This window comes from Papaver somniferum, unplaced genomic scaffold (genome assembly GCF_003573695.1).
Source record: "Papaver somniferum cultivar HN1 unplaced genomic scaffold, ASM357369v1 unplaced-scaffold_80, whole genome shotgun sequence".
Taxonomy (NCBI): Eukaryota; Viridiplantae; Streptophyta; class Magnoliopsida; order Ranunculales; family Papaveraceae; genus Papaver; species Papaver somniferum.
Window position 1 is genome coordinate 2,353,387 of NW_020650971.1, and position 16,243 is coordinate 2,369,629.

The 16,243-nt window shown below is 36.4% G+C and overlaps 2 protein-coding genes and 1 pseudogene across 7 annotated transcripts; all 3 read left to right on the plus strand.

Moving 5' to 3' along the window:
* Positions 1-618: 618 nt before the first annotated feature.
* LOC113345071 (calcium-dependent protein kinase 32-like) lies at positions 619-3,561 on the plus strand. Of its 4 annotated transcripts, none has more exons than XM_026588939.1 (3): positions 619-1,240; positions 1,329-1,502; positions 1,725-3,561. In XM_026588939.1, the coding sequence occupies exon 3, from the start codon at positions 2,266-2,268 to the stop codon at positions 3,379-3,381; it is 1,116 nt and encodes a 371-aa protein (XP_026444724.1). In that variant the 5' UTR covers positions 619-1,240; positions 1,329-1,502; positions 1,725-2,265; the 3' UTR covers positions 3,382-3,561. The 4 variants fall into 4 exon arrangements, with proteins under 4 accessions (XP_026444724.1, XP_026444722.1, XP_026444723.1 ...); XM_026588937.1 differs by having other exon boundaries at positions 1,444-1,502; XM_026588938.1 differs by having other exon boundaries at positions 619-1,502.
* Positions 3,562-7,976: 4,415 nt separating this feature from the next.
* LOC113344950 (receptor-like cytoplasmic kinase 176) lies at positions 7,977-10,921 on the plus strand. Of its 3 annotated transcripts, none has more exons than XM_026588820.1 (7): positions 7,977-8,331; positions 8,564-8,666; positions 8,786-9,111; positions 9,383-9,518; positions 9,613-9,755; positions 9,862-9,985; positions 10,219-10,921. In XM_026588820.1, exons 2-7 carry the CDS (start codon positions 8,615-8,617, stop codon positions 10,689-10,691), a joined length of 1,254 nt encoding a protein of 417 aa, XP_026444605.1. In that variant the 5' UTR covers positions 7,977-8,331; positions 8,564-8,614; the 3' UTR covers positions 10,692-10,921. The 3 variants fall into 3 exon arrangements, with proteins under 3 accessions (XP_026444605.1, XP_026444604.1, XP_026444606.1); XM_026588819.1 differs by having other exon boundaries at positions 7,977-8,302; XM_026588821.1 differs by lacking the exon at positions 7,977-8,331 and adding an exon at positions 8,470-8,488.
* A 501-nt stretch (positions 10,922-11,422) lies between these two features.
* LOC113344846 lies at positions 11,423-15,241 on the plus strand (annotated as a pseudogene).
* The last annotated feature ends 1,002 nt before the right edge of the window (positions 15,242-16,243 follow it).

Here is a 16,243-nt window from a genome sequence, read left to right on the forward strand (position 1 = left end):
GGTTAAAGGACCATTCAAAAGTTTTATTTATTATGTTGGTATTTTTTTACGCATTTCCTGTCCCAAGACACCGAAACAAAATGGTTTAGCTGAGCGAAAGCATCGTCACATAACATAAATGGGTAATACTCTTTTGATAACAACTTCTTGTCCCAAGTCTTATTGGTGTGATACTTTTCTTACAGCTACCTATTTGGTTTATCTACTCTTATAGTGTTTGGTACTGTTTGTTTTCCATATTTTGGTCATTCTAGGCTTAATAAATTATCTCCCAAATCAGTAAAGTGCATTTTTCTTGGGTATGGTTCCTTATGTAAGGACCCTTAATCTCGTCAACACTATTAGACCAGTCAAGAGACGTGTTACCCGATAATAATCCGAATAGTTTAACAGGAACGTTAATTAATAGAAATTAATCTAAAAACGATCTACATACAAAACTGGTACTGTTAGATAGAACTCGAAAGTTATGCGAGATGGACTACTCGAACGTGTCATTCAGATATTAGACGAAGAAGATATCATCAAATTAGTAGAAAGGGTAAAATAGTTATTTCATCGATGTACTTATGCCTCCCTTGTCCAAGCAAGTGGTTGACCAAGATTTCTTACGTTTATCCAGTAGAGTTCTTTACTTTCTTCTTCTTTCCTCATTTCTCTTTTCTATTCTTTCTTTCTTTTTCTTCTTCTTTTCTCCGGCGATTCAGAGATGAAATCTCTGTCGAAGAACCTCACCGAAAATTAGTAAAACCAATTAATTGAGTGCGGTATTGATGAGTTAATAGTTTGGGTTTAGTTAGAAACTTCGATTGAGTTGAAGAGAGGCGATCTGTGAAGAAGTTAGGGTTCTGATAGATTGGTGAAGGATTGAGTTGAGTTAATAATTGAAGATCAGGATGTGAAGAATAAGGTTATAGTTGTATTTTGAAGATTGTCTATAAGAAGAAGAGTAGTTGAGGAATCTGGGATTAGGGTTCTGTTCTTGAGAATTTTGGATAAGGAGAAATTAGAAGATGAAATTAAGGTGTTAAGGGAAAGACTGGAGATTAGTTTGTCATGAATTAGGTTTAAGACTGAAGAATTACTTGAGTTTGTTGGTTAGGGCTCGGGAACTAGTGAATTGAGGTATTTCTGAAGTTAAGGTTGATAAATTGGATCTCATGAAGAACTGGGGTTTGATTTCCGTATCAAGAAGGTGATGGAATTATTATTGGTGCTGATTCAGTAGACCTATCATGAGGTAATTGTCTTCTCTAAGTTGATTCAGTAAAGTCTTTCATTTCCATTGGTTATGTATATGTGATTGTCAATGGAATTGTGTTTGCAAGGTGAGTATGAAGCGAGTTTTGGTTGTGATCTTAATATATTGACTTCATAATTTTTCGTCGGCTACAATCTCTTCGTCCTCTGTTTTTAATGTCTCATGTAAGTTCTCTGCTTCAGAAATTTGCAGCTCCAGGTGGCCACTCCACCACGGAAGCACCACCACCTAATTTGTGCGGGTAACTCTTACATACCTTGTAGCAGTACCACTGCACCAGTAACAATATTATGCTATAATCCTTTTATTTGTTTTGCCAAAATAAAAAATTATAGAATATAAGATTTAATTTCGAAAAATGTTACCAGTTCCAGGGCTAGTTTACATTTTAATTTTTCAGCAAAATATTTCATTTGCTTTCAAAAGATTCAAAGGAACCTACTGTGAAAATTTTAATGTTCAGAGGAAATCTGGCGACAAGATGAAACCAGCAGCAGCCGAAAAAAGAAACTACTACAGGGAAGCATAGAGAAGATTGTAGGAGTGAAATATCGCAGATTCATTATGTATGCGAAGTAAAGGTAATGAAATATGAGCGAAGATCATCGCATATAGTAAAATGGAGATGACGTATTTGTTGATGTCAGCATAATCACGAGTAAAGTGTGAAGATCTGTGCGAAGTGTAGAGTGTGCGATCATGAATGAACGTACATGAGCGATTGCAACGCACAGTGATTCCGAAAATAAAGGATCTATCAGCTGTTATCCACTATGTAAGTATCCTATATAAAGGGAAGGGCTGTCATGTAATGGGGATCACTTAACGTGTGTTAGACAAGAAATATTTAACCAAAGTCCAAATATTTACGTTTTGATATGAAACTCGGAAAGCTAGTTTCCAACTTTTGGAATAGTTTTTCCTTCCCAATCGGGAATCCGAGTCCCTTTCTTAATCCACTCCATTCCGAGCCCTATAAATAAACATAGTAAAGATTTAGATTGATGAATCAATTCAAAAGGAAAAAGATGAAGCAAACACAGAAGAGCGGACGTGATCATCAAGGGATGAAGTACGGAATGAATCTTATTGGGAAAAAGATGAAGCAAACACAGAAGAGCGGATGCGATCAGCAAGGGAGGAAGTACGTGATGGATCTTGAATTTTTTGAATTTTGCAAGAAGAAACTAGAACGTCCTATAGAGCGGTTATCATCAATGGATCTTGAATTTGGCAGAAACAAAGATGAGAAACTAATAACGCATAGCCAGAAACCCGAAAAACTCTTTGACGGAAAATACTTGTTGGTTTGTGAAATTGGCAGAGGCGCATTCGGGATTGTCTACTACTGTATAGATAAAAACACTAAACGAGCTTTTGCCTGTAAATATATTCCAAAAAAACCTAAACATCCAAGTGCTGTTCATGAGATATCAATCATGGCTAATATCCGTCATCCAAATGTTGTTACTCTAAAAGAGAGTCGTGTAGACGAGGAATCAACACAGATTGTAATGGAGCTGTGCGAAGGAGGTGATCTTTTGAATCGAATGGTCGAAAGAGGTCTTTCTACTCCATGGGTGGTCAAAAAAAGTCTTTTTAGTGAACCAATAGCTGCGCATGTTTTGAAATCCATTATGCAAGTGGTCAAGGAGTTTCACGAACACGGAATTATGCTTAGAGACTTAAATCCGAGAAATTTCGTATTCGTTGATAACAGAGACTCTTCTGCTCTTAAAGCCATTGATTTTGGACTTTCGATTGGTTTTAAACCGGGCCAGAGATTTTCATATAGACCTGCATGTACTCATTTTCTGGCCCCTGAGGTTTTGATACAGAATTACGGACCAGAAGCTGATATATGGAGTGCAGGAGTGATTATGTATATCATGTTAGGTGGGCGATATCCATTTTTTGCAAAAGATGAGAAGAGTCTTGAGGCCCAAATTAAATATGGGTTCGTAGATAGGATAACGAATCCATGGCCAAGGGTTTCCGACAGCGCCAAGAATCTTATTAGAAATATGTTAGAGGTTGATGCTAGTAAGCGTTTCACTGCTCAGCAAGTTCTTAATCATCCATGGTTACTGGTGAATGCGAAGAAAAATCCAACTAGCTGATTTAAGCTCTGTAGCCATGAAGGAACAGTGAAGTTAAAAGAACGGAATCAGATGCGTAATTTCATAGATTCGTAGTATCGCTTTTAATATGGACTAGTTTAGTTTGTTTTTTTTCTATTTTTTTTTTTGTTTGTAAAGAATTTGGTGTTGATGAATTTTGAACCCGGTTCACTAGTATCACCGGCCAATGATGTTTTCGTGAACTATGCTTTTAACTTTTGATGTTATCAAGCTCTCTAGCAAACCCCATGCATGTTGGTTTACCCAGTATCACCACCGTAATGTTAAAAGCATAGCTTCTTCTCGGACGCAACTTGCCAACTTTTCTTAGCTCTCGTGTCATTTGACTTACGAATAATCGTCTAGTGACCTCCACATCTACCTTATTGCAGTAATGGCATAGGCCCAACCAACATTGTATAGGCCGTGGAGAGAGTCGAGAGACTACGTGCCTTTTGTCCACATTAAAGCCTATAGGACAAGGTAACCCCCGCTTACTTGTCCTTGTGTGGTTGTGTGGCCATCATAAATTTAGTCAAAATTTTTAAGCTAGACCGATTCAAACTTAGGCTCACACTATCATTAATATAGTTAACCATATATTAATCCTCAGTTGTGCTCGTGTGGTAACAAGAAATTCTGATTTTAGAAGGGAGAAAAACTTCCATTCTTTTGCATCCATGTAACGCAGTGTCCTGATTGGAACTAAAGCCATCATTGACAACAAATACTCTACGTGTTTTTGATGGCCATTGAGATTAAGGTTTAAGCTTTGGTTAGTGTTGCATATCTGAATACAGTATTCTGTGATTCTATACTGCATTTATAAGCTTATTAATTTTCTTGCTTATAGTGTTCTAGCCAGAAGGAGGATGCATGACTTCTGCCCTATTGCAGTAATGGCGCCATAGGCCCAACCAACATCTAGACAAGTTGCTTATTCTCCACATTAAAGGACAAGGTTACCCCCTGTCCTTGCATAGATGTGTGTGTGGTAGTCATCAATTTTAGTCTGAGGTTAGATGTTCAAAGTTGGACTGACACTAAGGTAAGTAGTCAACCATATAATGTGATATCTGATCACATGATTTCGGTATAAGATTTCAGTTAATCATGTATTCATGTGTGAAAAGAGTATTCTGTGATTGTTTAGTACCAAATGGTACGTAATCCATGCATCAAGAATATGAATATCTAAATGCAAATTGCAACTGCTTACCAAACAAGCATACATTAAAATAACTAATTAAGTAGCATATTATTTGAAATCGAATCTTAATTGCTTCTTAGGAATAATAAGATGATTAACTAATACTAAACCAACAATCAGACCTTATCTTCTTGTTTTTAGTACTAGTATTTATTTTGCTTTGACCGTTCATGGTGGCTCGGAGTCTTTGGGCCTACCTGATCAAATCAAGGCGACAAAGTTTACTTGTCGTTGGGACGAAAAATTGGAGGAGAAAAGGAGATAGATGCTGCTTGTCTCCAACTTTAGGTTATGCACTACTTTGGATTCTGCATTATCGTTTGTGTTGTATCAGTTATCACTTATCACAAGTTTACCACCATCGCCGGATGAGCCATGTATGGATAAACGAGGTAGTTGCTCTCACTCGTAACCTAATTAGCAACCAAGAGCAGAACTGCTAGTTTTTGTAAGTCATTTTGAGTTTAATTTTTAACTTACAGGGTGTTTGGGTATAAATCTACTTTTCCAAAAATATGAGCCAAAAGCAGAAAAAAAATTGAAATTATCTTGCTTCACAATAAGTTAACTTTTTTTATTTTTTTACAGGTTTTAAATTTCTAAGAGAAGTATTTTATGTTTGTGTTCCACTATTTGTGTTGTTGTTCCAACAAAGTCTAGAGCAAAATAAATTTGGTGAAATACGAGTCAATATGACCTTTCAAGATATGTCAATTTTTTCCACACAAAATGCCCATTTTATTTGAGGACTATTTCAATTTTCTAGAATAAATTTTATTTAGTTTGATCCATTTTGACGGTTGACACAAATAATTGTGATTTGAGTTGAATGAATGTCGTGAGCCCGTGGGTAATATAGACTTGGTCCACATGAAGTGGGGCCACCCTCACATGAATATATTGACTTCATAATGTCGATTTATTACATAAGCGGTATTTAATAACAATTGCGTCATAATCACATGGTTCTTGATTAATAATTTATATGTCTATTTATTACTTGAAATGCAACATCCATAATCCATGAGGGGATAGGTCGATGTGCATTAATGTGTACCACAAGAGCTGAGTTTCAGTGTATTCTTTTTACACCATCCCATGTTATCCAAAGGTGGCGAAGAGTTACTAATTATATAAAATATGATAATATATGTGTAATTATGTATTTTTTTATAGCAGTCATCTAGCATTAAACTGACACATCTATTCTCGTAAGATATCTCAAGGAAGAAAGACAAATGTTATTCGACACGATTTTGCGAGATGGTATCCTGCAAAAGCAGCTTCTAAAACGTTGGATGAGTAAACAAACGGTTAGATTTGCATTCAGTTTAAGACCCACACCTTTCAGTTCGAGACCCACCATTTTCCCTAAAAGATCTGAGGTTTCTGGATCTGGATTTTAATTGTGGGACATATTGATCTAACGACTTAGAAACCGTTTTTGCGAGAAGGTACCGCTCAGGAAAAAATTCAGGATAGTTCTTCGGCAACTCTATCACTGGGATTGATAATGTGTAAAATCGATTTATACTCTCTTTCGGCCAGGATATACTTCAGGGTTATTCCTCGGTAGATATATAGTTTCGGTTGCAAATGAGGTGCACAAAATGATGATTTGGATGACGTACACAAATTAGAATATAGATAGTGGATCATGTTTGGTTTGACATAGGTGTCCAGTCCTGCACCTAAATGCACCTTCAGTTAAGCTCAAGTATCTAGTTCATGTCTGACTACATGTTCCAAAACATAGATTGGGAATAGTTTCTTAAACCACTAGAATGTTTCACTTAAAAAATATTAAACCTAATACCTAATTATACAACTTTTATGCTTAATTTTAACTTTAATAATCATTTTAATATTAAACTATTATTTTGTTAAGAAAGCTTCTTCTCTTTTCACGGGTGGCGATTATTAATTTGTTATGTGACTTTACACACAAACCTGCCTATTATTTTGAAACGGAGGGAGTAACGATTTTAGTTCTCTATTTTAGCAATTTGCTATTCCCGGCGCTAGTTAGTAATTCGGGTATAAGAAACGTTCGGAACGGGATACGTACAAGTATTATACGAATTTATAATATTCAAATTTGGCCAAAAAATTCGGTCAACGGTTCATGATTCGTCAGTAATACGAAACGACATACATAATTGTATAATTCGTTTTAGAGATATAAATTCAGCAAACAAAATTCGACATATATTAATTTGTTAATTTCTGTTATAGTATCTCTCTTTAGATACTATAATTTAATAATTGATATGAATTATACATGTGATATGTGCATTACAGTCAGCAAATAACATGTACCTTGGTGATATTGGAATTAAATTGGTGTATGTAAAATTTCAAAAGTCAAAAATATAATAAAGAATGATAAATTAGTGATGACGTGACAAAGTATTATACATGTTGTATGATTCGTTAATTCGTAAATATGCATATAATTCGTTTTAAGCTGGAAGTTCGCGAATCCAAGTCCAAATTCCAATTATACGACAGACACGTACAAATTTGGTCGATATGGACAGGTTTGCGAATTATACTCGAATAAAGATAGTATGCCTATAATCCATTTATTTCTTTTGCTGAATAAAACATATTCCCTCTGTCCAAGTTATATAGGTGAAAAATCCAAATATCTTAGATTAAGAAAAATACTAGGATTATAAAAAAATCACCTCTTTTCTTGTGTTTACTTTTTGTTATATTAATTCTCAATATCAGAGACATCAAATTAATTGTGATGACATCCACGTGTTATTAAGATGGATAAATTACTTTCCGCCTGCATAATTTGGACGGAGGGAGTGAAACATAAACACTCTGAAAGATTTCGAAGAAAAAAAAGACATGCATATCATTTACGGAATACAAATCAATAAAAACAATTTTTTTGTTCCGGAATACATTTATTAGTTGGACAATAGATATTCAAACGATTTCTAAATATACAAATGTTAGTATTTCCAAAACAAAATCTTTTTATTTCTAATTTATCGGATTAATTGTTTCTGTTTCTAGAATCCAAACATCCAAATTTATCGGGATATTCCTAGATCATCATCACATTCACATCATTCCCCCATTTGAGCCAAACAATTTGAAATTTTTTTTTTGGTCGGTAAAGAATTTGATGCTGACGAATTTCGAACTCATATCATCTGTCACCCGATACTACTATGATGGCACCTGCCGATTTGAGATATTTCGGAGCATTCTTTAGATTTTTACTATTAACAAACCACTCATACCATTAATTGAAAAGGGAATCTAATGTCTTATCCACTTCACACTTTTTCTTTCTTTCTTCTTCGTAAACCAAACCGTGTCAAACAAAAACAGAGAGAAACAAATAAATAAAAATCACATCTTTATATAAAAAAATCATAGAAAAATGCAAAACCAATAAACAAAAAACAGAGGAAAAGATAAGTTTAGTACAGCAGCACAAGAAGAAGAAGAAAACTCAGGGTTCACACCCACCATTCCATGTTCTTCCATGATTACCCTTTCTCTATATCTTGACTCTTGTGGGTATGCTGGTGTAAAGTGATACAATTAGGCACAAGTCAAGCCCAATACAGAGTATCCACCAGAGTACTTTTCTGTTTTTCAGTTTCCAAGAAAAAGCTTAACTTTCTAGAAGAACCCTTTCCCATTTCTATCAGAATTTGGCTGAAAATTTCAAGAAAAGAAGAGGTAAATCATTAAATTAACTTGCTTATTGAGTAAGTATTTGATTAATTTATTTATTGTTGGATTTGTGTTGATGTTGTTGTTGTTGTTTGTATTTGGTCAAAGAAAGAGTAATTTCAATAAAATACTTTTCTATGGATGACAACCAAACTTTGATGAAAAAAGGGTTTTGGTTTTACATCTGATCTGGTTTTGGTTTCTACTACTACTTCTTCACAAAGGGTTCTCAAAGAAAATTTCTCATTTTCTTTTTGTTTTCTGTAGAGAGAAAGAAGAAGAAGATTCAAGCAGAGGGCTCTGTTTTGAGCTGTTCTAATGGGGAATTGCTGGCCTATTAGAATCAAAGCTGTTAGTCCATCTCATGGAGGTATGCTTGTATGAAATTTTCAGTGGATCTTGCGTGATTTCTGATTGTTTGTTGTTTAATTTGAGTCTGGTATCTGGGATTTGGAAATTTAATTGATTTTTTTTTTTTTTTTGATTTAGGATTGAATTCAAAGTATGTAAGTAGAGATGGGAATGAACTGAGCAGCTCAAGTAGTAAAACATCATTTGCTTCGGTTCCGCCGACTCCGCGAAGCGAAGGCGAGATCTTACAATCATCTAATTTGAAAAATTTCAGTTTTAATGATCTGAAAACTGCTACAAGGAATTTCAGGCCTGATAGTGTGTTAGGTGAAGGTGGATTTGGGTCTGTTTTTAAAGGATGGATTGATGAGAATACATTTACAGCTACTAAGCCGGGGACTGGAATTGTTATTGCTGTTAAGAGGTTGAACCAAGAAGGGCTTCAAGGTCATAGAGAATGGCTGGTGAGTACTACTTAATCCGCTATTTTCGGAGTTGATAATTTGTTTATACTTGAATTGTTGTTAGATTGGTGTGTACAATTTGTTAGAATTATACATTGAGTAGGTATAATTAGACTGATCAAGTAAGCTGATTCGGGTTGTCTTCGGTTATTGCTTCTCAATTTGATCTCAGACATGTTATGATCTCTTATTTGGATATGTTGCAACTCTTAATACATTGGATTTTTGGATGTTGGATTTGCTTATTTAGTGAAATGATTTGATTCTGTAGGCAGAAGTGAACTACTTGGGGCAACTATACCACCCTAATCTTGTCAAGCTGATTGGATACTGTGCGGAAGATGAACACCGACTTTTAGTGTACGAGTTCATGCCTCGTGGAAGCTTAGAGAATCATCTATTCAGGAGTGAGTTCCCTGTGAATTGATTGTTGTGTTGTTTTATTGGTTCGTTCTGCGACCTTACCTTGTGATTAATGGATTTGAGATGTTGTTTGCGCAGGAGGATCCTACTTCCAACCACTTTCATGGAATCTGCGAATGAAGGTTGCTCTCGGAGCAGCAAAAGGCCTTGCGTTTCTTCACAGTGCAGAAACACAAGTCATCTATAGAGACTTTAAAACTTCAAATATCCTGCTTGATTCGGTATGTGAATCTTCCTTCACAATACAGCTTCAACCGCACATCTGCGGTGATTGTTTTAGAGTTTTGAGTCGTCTAACGATATACATTGTAATGTTAAACCTCACAGGCCTATAATGCAAAGCTGTCGGATTTTGGGTTGGCAAAAGATGGTCCTACTGGTGATAAGAGTCATGTGTCTACTAGGGTCATGGGCACCTACGGATATGCCGCTCCTGAGTATCTAGCCACGGGTACTTTCGACTTCCCTTTGTCCTTTAAAACGTAAAATTGGATGTTTCTGTTCGAGCCCAAAAAAGCAGGAAAGATGTTGTCCAGATTCCTAATTTGCAAAATGGAGTTAACGAATCAATTCACTTTTGCATTGTGCTGTGTTTAATTTGATTTATACGGAATGGAATGATATTTTCGTCAAATCAGCGTGTATAGTCTTTCTAATGCTCTTGTTTTCTCTCTATTTGTGAAGGTCATCTAACTGCAAGGAGTGACATATACAGCTTCGGGGTTGTTTTCTTAGAAATGTTGTCTGGTCGAAAAGCAATAGACAAGAACCGGCCAGCTGGAGAACACAATCTGGTTGAATGGGCAAAGCCTTACCTGTCCAGCAAACGTAGGATCCTACGTATTATAGATACCCGACTCGAGGGTCAATACACTCAGGCAGAAGCGTTAAAGGCAGCTAACCTTGCTATGCAATGTCTATCTGTGGATCCCAAGTACAGACCAAGCATGGAAGAAGTCGTAGCTTCACTAGAAGGTCTTCAAGATTCTAAAGGACATGCAAGAACCAATCACGGTGATCGAAACCCCAACCGTAATCACCATACCCATACAAATGGAGGTAGGCATCATCACAAAAGAAGCACAGAAGAAGCTGCTGCTACGCGGAAGGTGGAATCTTATCCAAGACCATCTCCAAACCCTCTCTATGCTCAGTGAGTGTGGAAGAGAATAGATGAAAGCCAGAGCTTTCATATAAAATGGGTTTGACAAGATAATCAAAATTGAAGCGGCATATAGACATGTACCGTCTCTATTCGATCCCTGTATAGTTCTATATTTTGGGCAACTGTATTCGACTTGACTTGATCTTAACGTCGATTGTTTCTTTTGGAAATTTTTGTAATATTGGATATATAGACATAAAAATGAAATCCCTTTAGGCATAACACCGAAGAAGCATCATGAGCACTGCAGAGTATCTGAGACATAGAAGTGTTAGTCCTGGAAACATTTTTTTCGCTCGGCTAAGAGCAACTGCAATGGTGCGATCAAAACCAAAGAGCAAAGACAAAAAAAAGACAACCAAATTTGAGTTTAGTGTGTGGTGTCACGTTACCATACTGGAGTATATTTAGTCGAGCGGTAGTATTGCCTTCCTCTGGTGTGGAGCGAAGTTATAAAGTTCGCGAAGATTTTTGCAAAAGATCACGTTATATACACGCCTAACAAAAGATCACATTATATGCACGTCTCATCAACTGGTCGTGGATATATATCCGCCCTTTAACAAGCGTAAAGTATACCATCGCCTATTAACAAACGAACATTTTAAGTTCCCTCGACCAAATTTGGTTTTGGTCCAGATTCGAGACCAAATATAGTCTAATATTTGGTTATAATATGAATTTTACGTGTGGTTTCTGGATCAAAAATTTGATTTCTGTCGTCCATTGTGATGCTCTAAGGGGTTATACTAATGTGGCAGCACTCCAGTTTTTAAGTGAAACGATTCAAAAAAAAAAAAAAGAAAAAAAAAAACTTTGGGTCTCATAGGCAAATTTTGGATTACGAGAAATATGTTGGTCTTGGGGCTATTTCTGGGTCATTTCCGGTAAGTAATGATCTTTAGAATTCCGGGAAAGTCACATTTCGGCTGAAAATCCACTTTGTTGTGGAGACATCCACAACAAAGAATAGAGGGTTTGCCAGAACTACTCTGAAAGCAGCATTTTATTTTATTCTCTCACAAAATTGGCTTTGCTCCGTCAGTAAGAGTAAGAGTAGATCGTTCTTGTACAATCCTCCATGGCTTCTACATCTACAGCTTCAAAAACTGTCTCTGCAACACCCGTAAGAAATCCTCATATTGATTCCCATGTTCTTCTTGGTATGTCGGAACTTGACCTTCAACAACTCGCTACAGATTTAGGTCAGGTAATTGATTTTCTTACTCCTTTTTAATTTTATCTTTTATTTTGGGGGATTTTTCTCATTAGTAAATTTGAATTCTTTCTAGTTAGCCCCGAAAAAGTTTGGATTTTTTAAATTTTATCTTGTGTTTTGGGGGAACTTTTCAGCAAAAGTTTAGAGGGGAACAACTGCAACAGCTTCAAGTATAAAATTAAGGAAATTCATGATTTTAATCATTGTAAGCTAACAAAAGAAAATTCAATTTTTTGGTGGTGGTGGGTGGTGGTGTTGGTGCTGGTGGTTCGCAAATTGCCAACTATCACCACCACCACCATTGATTTTATCTTATCCAATTGCTGTTTTATTGTTCAGTTGACAGCCCTTAGTGTAATTTGTGTTGGACAGTACCTCTGGCATTTAGGAATGATCTTCAAGAAGCTGGATGGAAGGTTGGGAGATCACCGCTTCATCAGGTTGTCAAGGCTGCTGATGGCACAATTAAGGTTAGAGAATGAATGGTACTTGTCAAAAATGGTAGTATGCTTGTGCAATTGGTGCACCAATCCACCGCAGATGCCAGGCGTTCACACACCAACTGTGAATCCGCGTCGGACTTGTGCTGGTTGCACCAAAACAATACTTAGGTACTGTTATGATATGTGGTTTTGTAGGTATTGATTAAGCTGCACGTTTAACAGGCTAATTGAAATTCAAGAAAGAAAATGGTGAATGTTGATTTAATTTGTTTATTGATTAATTTATGTTTCTTTGTTGTTGGATTTGCGGAGTTGTTGTTTGTACTAGTCACAGCATGTAAAATTTCTCAAGTCAATTTTGTATAAACGCCAACAAAACTTTGAAGAAGAATAAGTTGATGAAAAACGGGTTTTGGTTTTCCATCTACTACTATTAGTCTATTACTATTACTGCTGCTAAACAAAGGATTCTCAAGAAAATCTTTAATAATTTTTTCTTTTCCCCCTCTGTTGTGAGTTTTTCTTATGGAGAATTGTTGGCATACTGAAGATTCTGAAGAAGAAAACGGTGCTGGCAATTGTAAGACCAGTGGCGATCAGATTACCTGTGATGTTCAGACAGGAGTATCTCCTCCCAACAGTCCAAAGCAACTGCCAACATATGAATCAAAAGGATTGCCAAACCCTATCAAAGCTAAGCAAGTTGACCCAGGCAGTCAGTTTAAGGTCCTCAGTATTATATGTGTCTCTATGCTTCTGGTTCTTTCCATTTTCAAAGTAGAACTTGATAATAAGACTTTTAATTTGTTGCCTGCTTTCAGATAACTGGTTGCTTTTCCTGGAAAAAAGGGAAACGTCTACAGTCCACCAAATCAGGTAAAGAATAAAGGAACACAAATTAATTTCTGTTTTTTATTATATCCTTAACACCGGCGCAACACGGGGTTGAATCCCAGTAGATCCTTCCAATTACAATACCCCGTCACACAATTAAGCCTTGTGGATTGGCCTTTGTTATCTGATTTGAATTTTAGGGATTTACCAAGTATTCTTTGATTATGTGTGTAGGATTGAATTCAAAGTATGTAAGTAGAGATGGGAATGAACTGAGTAGTTCAAGTAGTAAGACATCATTTGCTTCGGTTCTCCTGACTCCAAGAAGTGAAGACGAGATCTTACCATCTTCTAAATTGAGAAGTTTCCGTTTTAGTGATCTGAAAACTGCTAAGAGGAATTTCAGGCCTGGTAGAATGTTAGGCAAAGGTGGATCAGGGTCTGTTTTTGAAGGATGGATTGATGAGAACACATTTACAGCTACAAAGTGGGGAACAGGGATTGCTGTTGCTGTCAAGACGTTGAACCAAGAACCGCTCCTGGGTCATAGAGAATGGCTGGTGAGTGCTACTTAATCCGCTGGTTACAGAATTTATGGTTTGAACTATTGTTAGACTGGCGTGTGCAATTTGTTACAATTATACATTGAGTAGGTATGGGGGTGCATTTTGAATTCCTCAGGGGTTAATAGACTGATCAAGTAAGCTAACTCTCATGGTTTTCGGTTATTGCTTCTCAATTTACTCAGAAATGTCGTAATCTCATATTTGTTTATGTTGCAATTCTTAATTGGATTTTTCGATGTTTAAATTTGCTTATTTAGTGAAACGCTTTTGTTTCTGTAGGCAAAGGTGAACTATTTGGGGCAACTGTACCACCCTAATCTTGTCAAGGTAAACCCTATTTGAGCACCGACTTTTGGTGACCGAGTTCATGCCCCATGGGAACTTAGGGTACCATTTACCCCGGAGTAAGTTGTTTCCGAATTGATTGTTGTGTTGTTTCATTGATTCATTTTTCGACCTTACCTTGTGACTGATAGACTTGAGATATTGTTTACGCAGGAGGATCCGGCGTCCAACCACTTTCATGGAATCAGCGAATGAAGGTTGCTCTTGGAGCAGCAAAAGGCCTTGCGTTTCTCAGTGGTGCAGAAACACAAGTCATCTATAGAGACTTTAAAACTTCAAATATCCTGCTTGATACTGTATGCAGCTCTTCCTTCACAATGTAGCTTCAACTCTCACACCCATGGTGATTACTTTAGTGTTTTAGAGTCGTCTAACGATATAAATATATATTGGAATGTCAAAACTCACAGGCTTATAACACAAAGCTTTCGGATTCTGGATTGGCAAAGGATGGTCTTACTTGGGCCTCGTTCGCCTATGAACTAGCTCCCGAGTATATAGCCACAGGTACTTTTAACTTTCCCTAGGCATTTTTTAGCTGAAAATTGGATTTTTATCACAAAACAAGCACTTAGGACATTTTCTAGATTCTGAATTTGCAAGATTTTAGAGTTCACAATCATTGAGCTGTGTTTAATTTAATGTGTCCGTTCTGATATTTTACGTAAAATCGGTAGTGTATTTTCTTTTTGAGGCGCTCTTATTCTCTCTATTTGTGAAGGTCGTCTAACTGCAAGGACCAACACATACAGCTTCGGGGTTGTTTTCTTAGAAATGTTGTCTGGTTGAAAAGCAGTAGACGAGAATCTGCCAGCAGGAGAACACAATCTGATTGAATGGGCAAAGCCTTACCTGTCCAACAAATGTTGGGTTTTACGTATCATAGATACTGGACTTGAGGGTCAATACACTGAACGTTGATTCTTATCCATGGTAATCTCCAAACCCTTTCTATGCTCATTGAGCGTGGAAGAGGAAATTTTTAAGCCAGAAACTTTCTTATAAAATGGTTTGACAAGATAATCAAAATTAAAGCAGCACATAGACATGTACCGTCTTTATTCGATACTGTAAAGTTCTATATTTTGTCCTGTAGTTGGATATTACAGACATAAATATGAAATCCATTTATGCACAACACTGAAGAAGCATCATGAGCACTGCAGAGTATCTGAGAAAAAGAGTTGTTGGACCTGGAAACATTTTGTCATGGGCCTGCCCTTGGCTCCCCCATTTTCCCACCAGGCTTATAATGTTTTGCCTACCCTCTAACTGCCAGAAACACAAGTCATCTATGAAGACTTTAAAACTTCAAAATATCCTGCTTCAGTTCTTACACCCATGGTGATTATTTGATTTGTCTTGCCATTTTTATTTTTGTATGTTAAAACTGACTTATAACGCAAAGGGGAAATTAAGGGAGACCAAAAAAAAAAAAATTCTCATTCTCAGGTCCACAATTAATTTTAGGTACCGGGATACTCATAATTATATGAAGTTATTAAAAATGTATGCATGACGGATTATGCATCCGCATGACGGGTTATGCATCAGGGGTATAATTGGCAACGCAACTTGGATATAACATATCTAAAAATCCGCGCCTTGGAATTTTACAAATTTTATATCGTTAGAAATCTTTTTAAGAGAGCTACGTAACGAGTACAAACAACAATATTAAATTTTTGTTTTTCACGAAAAAATCGGAGGTGATCATCATTTTAGGCAAAATTTCGAAAACTGACTACATAACCATTATGCAGCCACCAAAAAAGATGCATAACACATTCTGCAGACGCATAACGAATTATGCAACCATTTTCTCGACTGCATAACAAATTATGCATCTGCATAACAAAGTTATGCATCTATAACAAGTTATGTAGCCATTGTTTTGGTTGATTTTAGTGCGTACATAAAAAATTGATGCATAATGCATTATGCAAACATATTTTCGGATGCATAACAAGTTATGCATCTATTTTCTCGATGCATAAAAGATTGTGCAACAAATTTCTCGATGCATAATGCATTATGCAGCCATATTTTCGGATGCATAACAGGTTATGCATCAATTTTCACGACTGCATAACATGTTATGCAGATATTATTGTAGGTGCATGACAAGTTGTGCAGT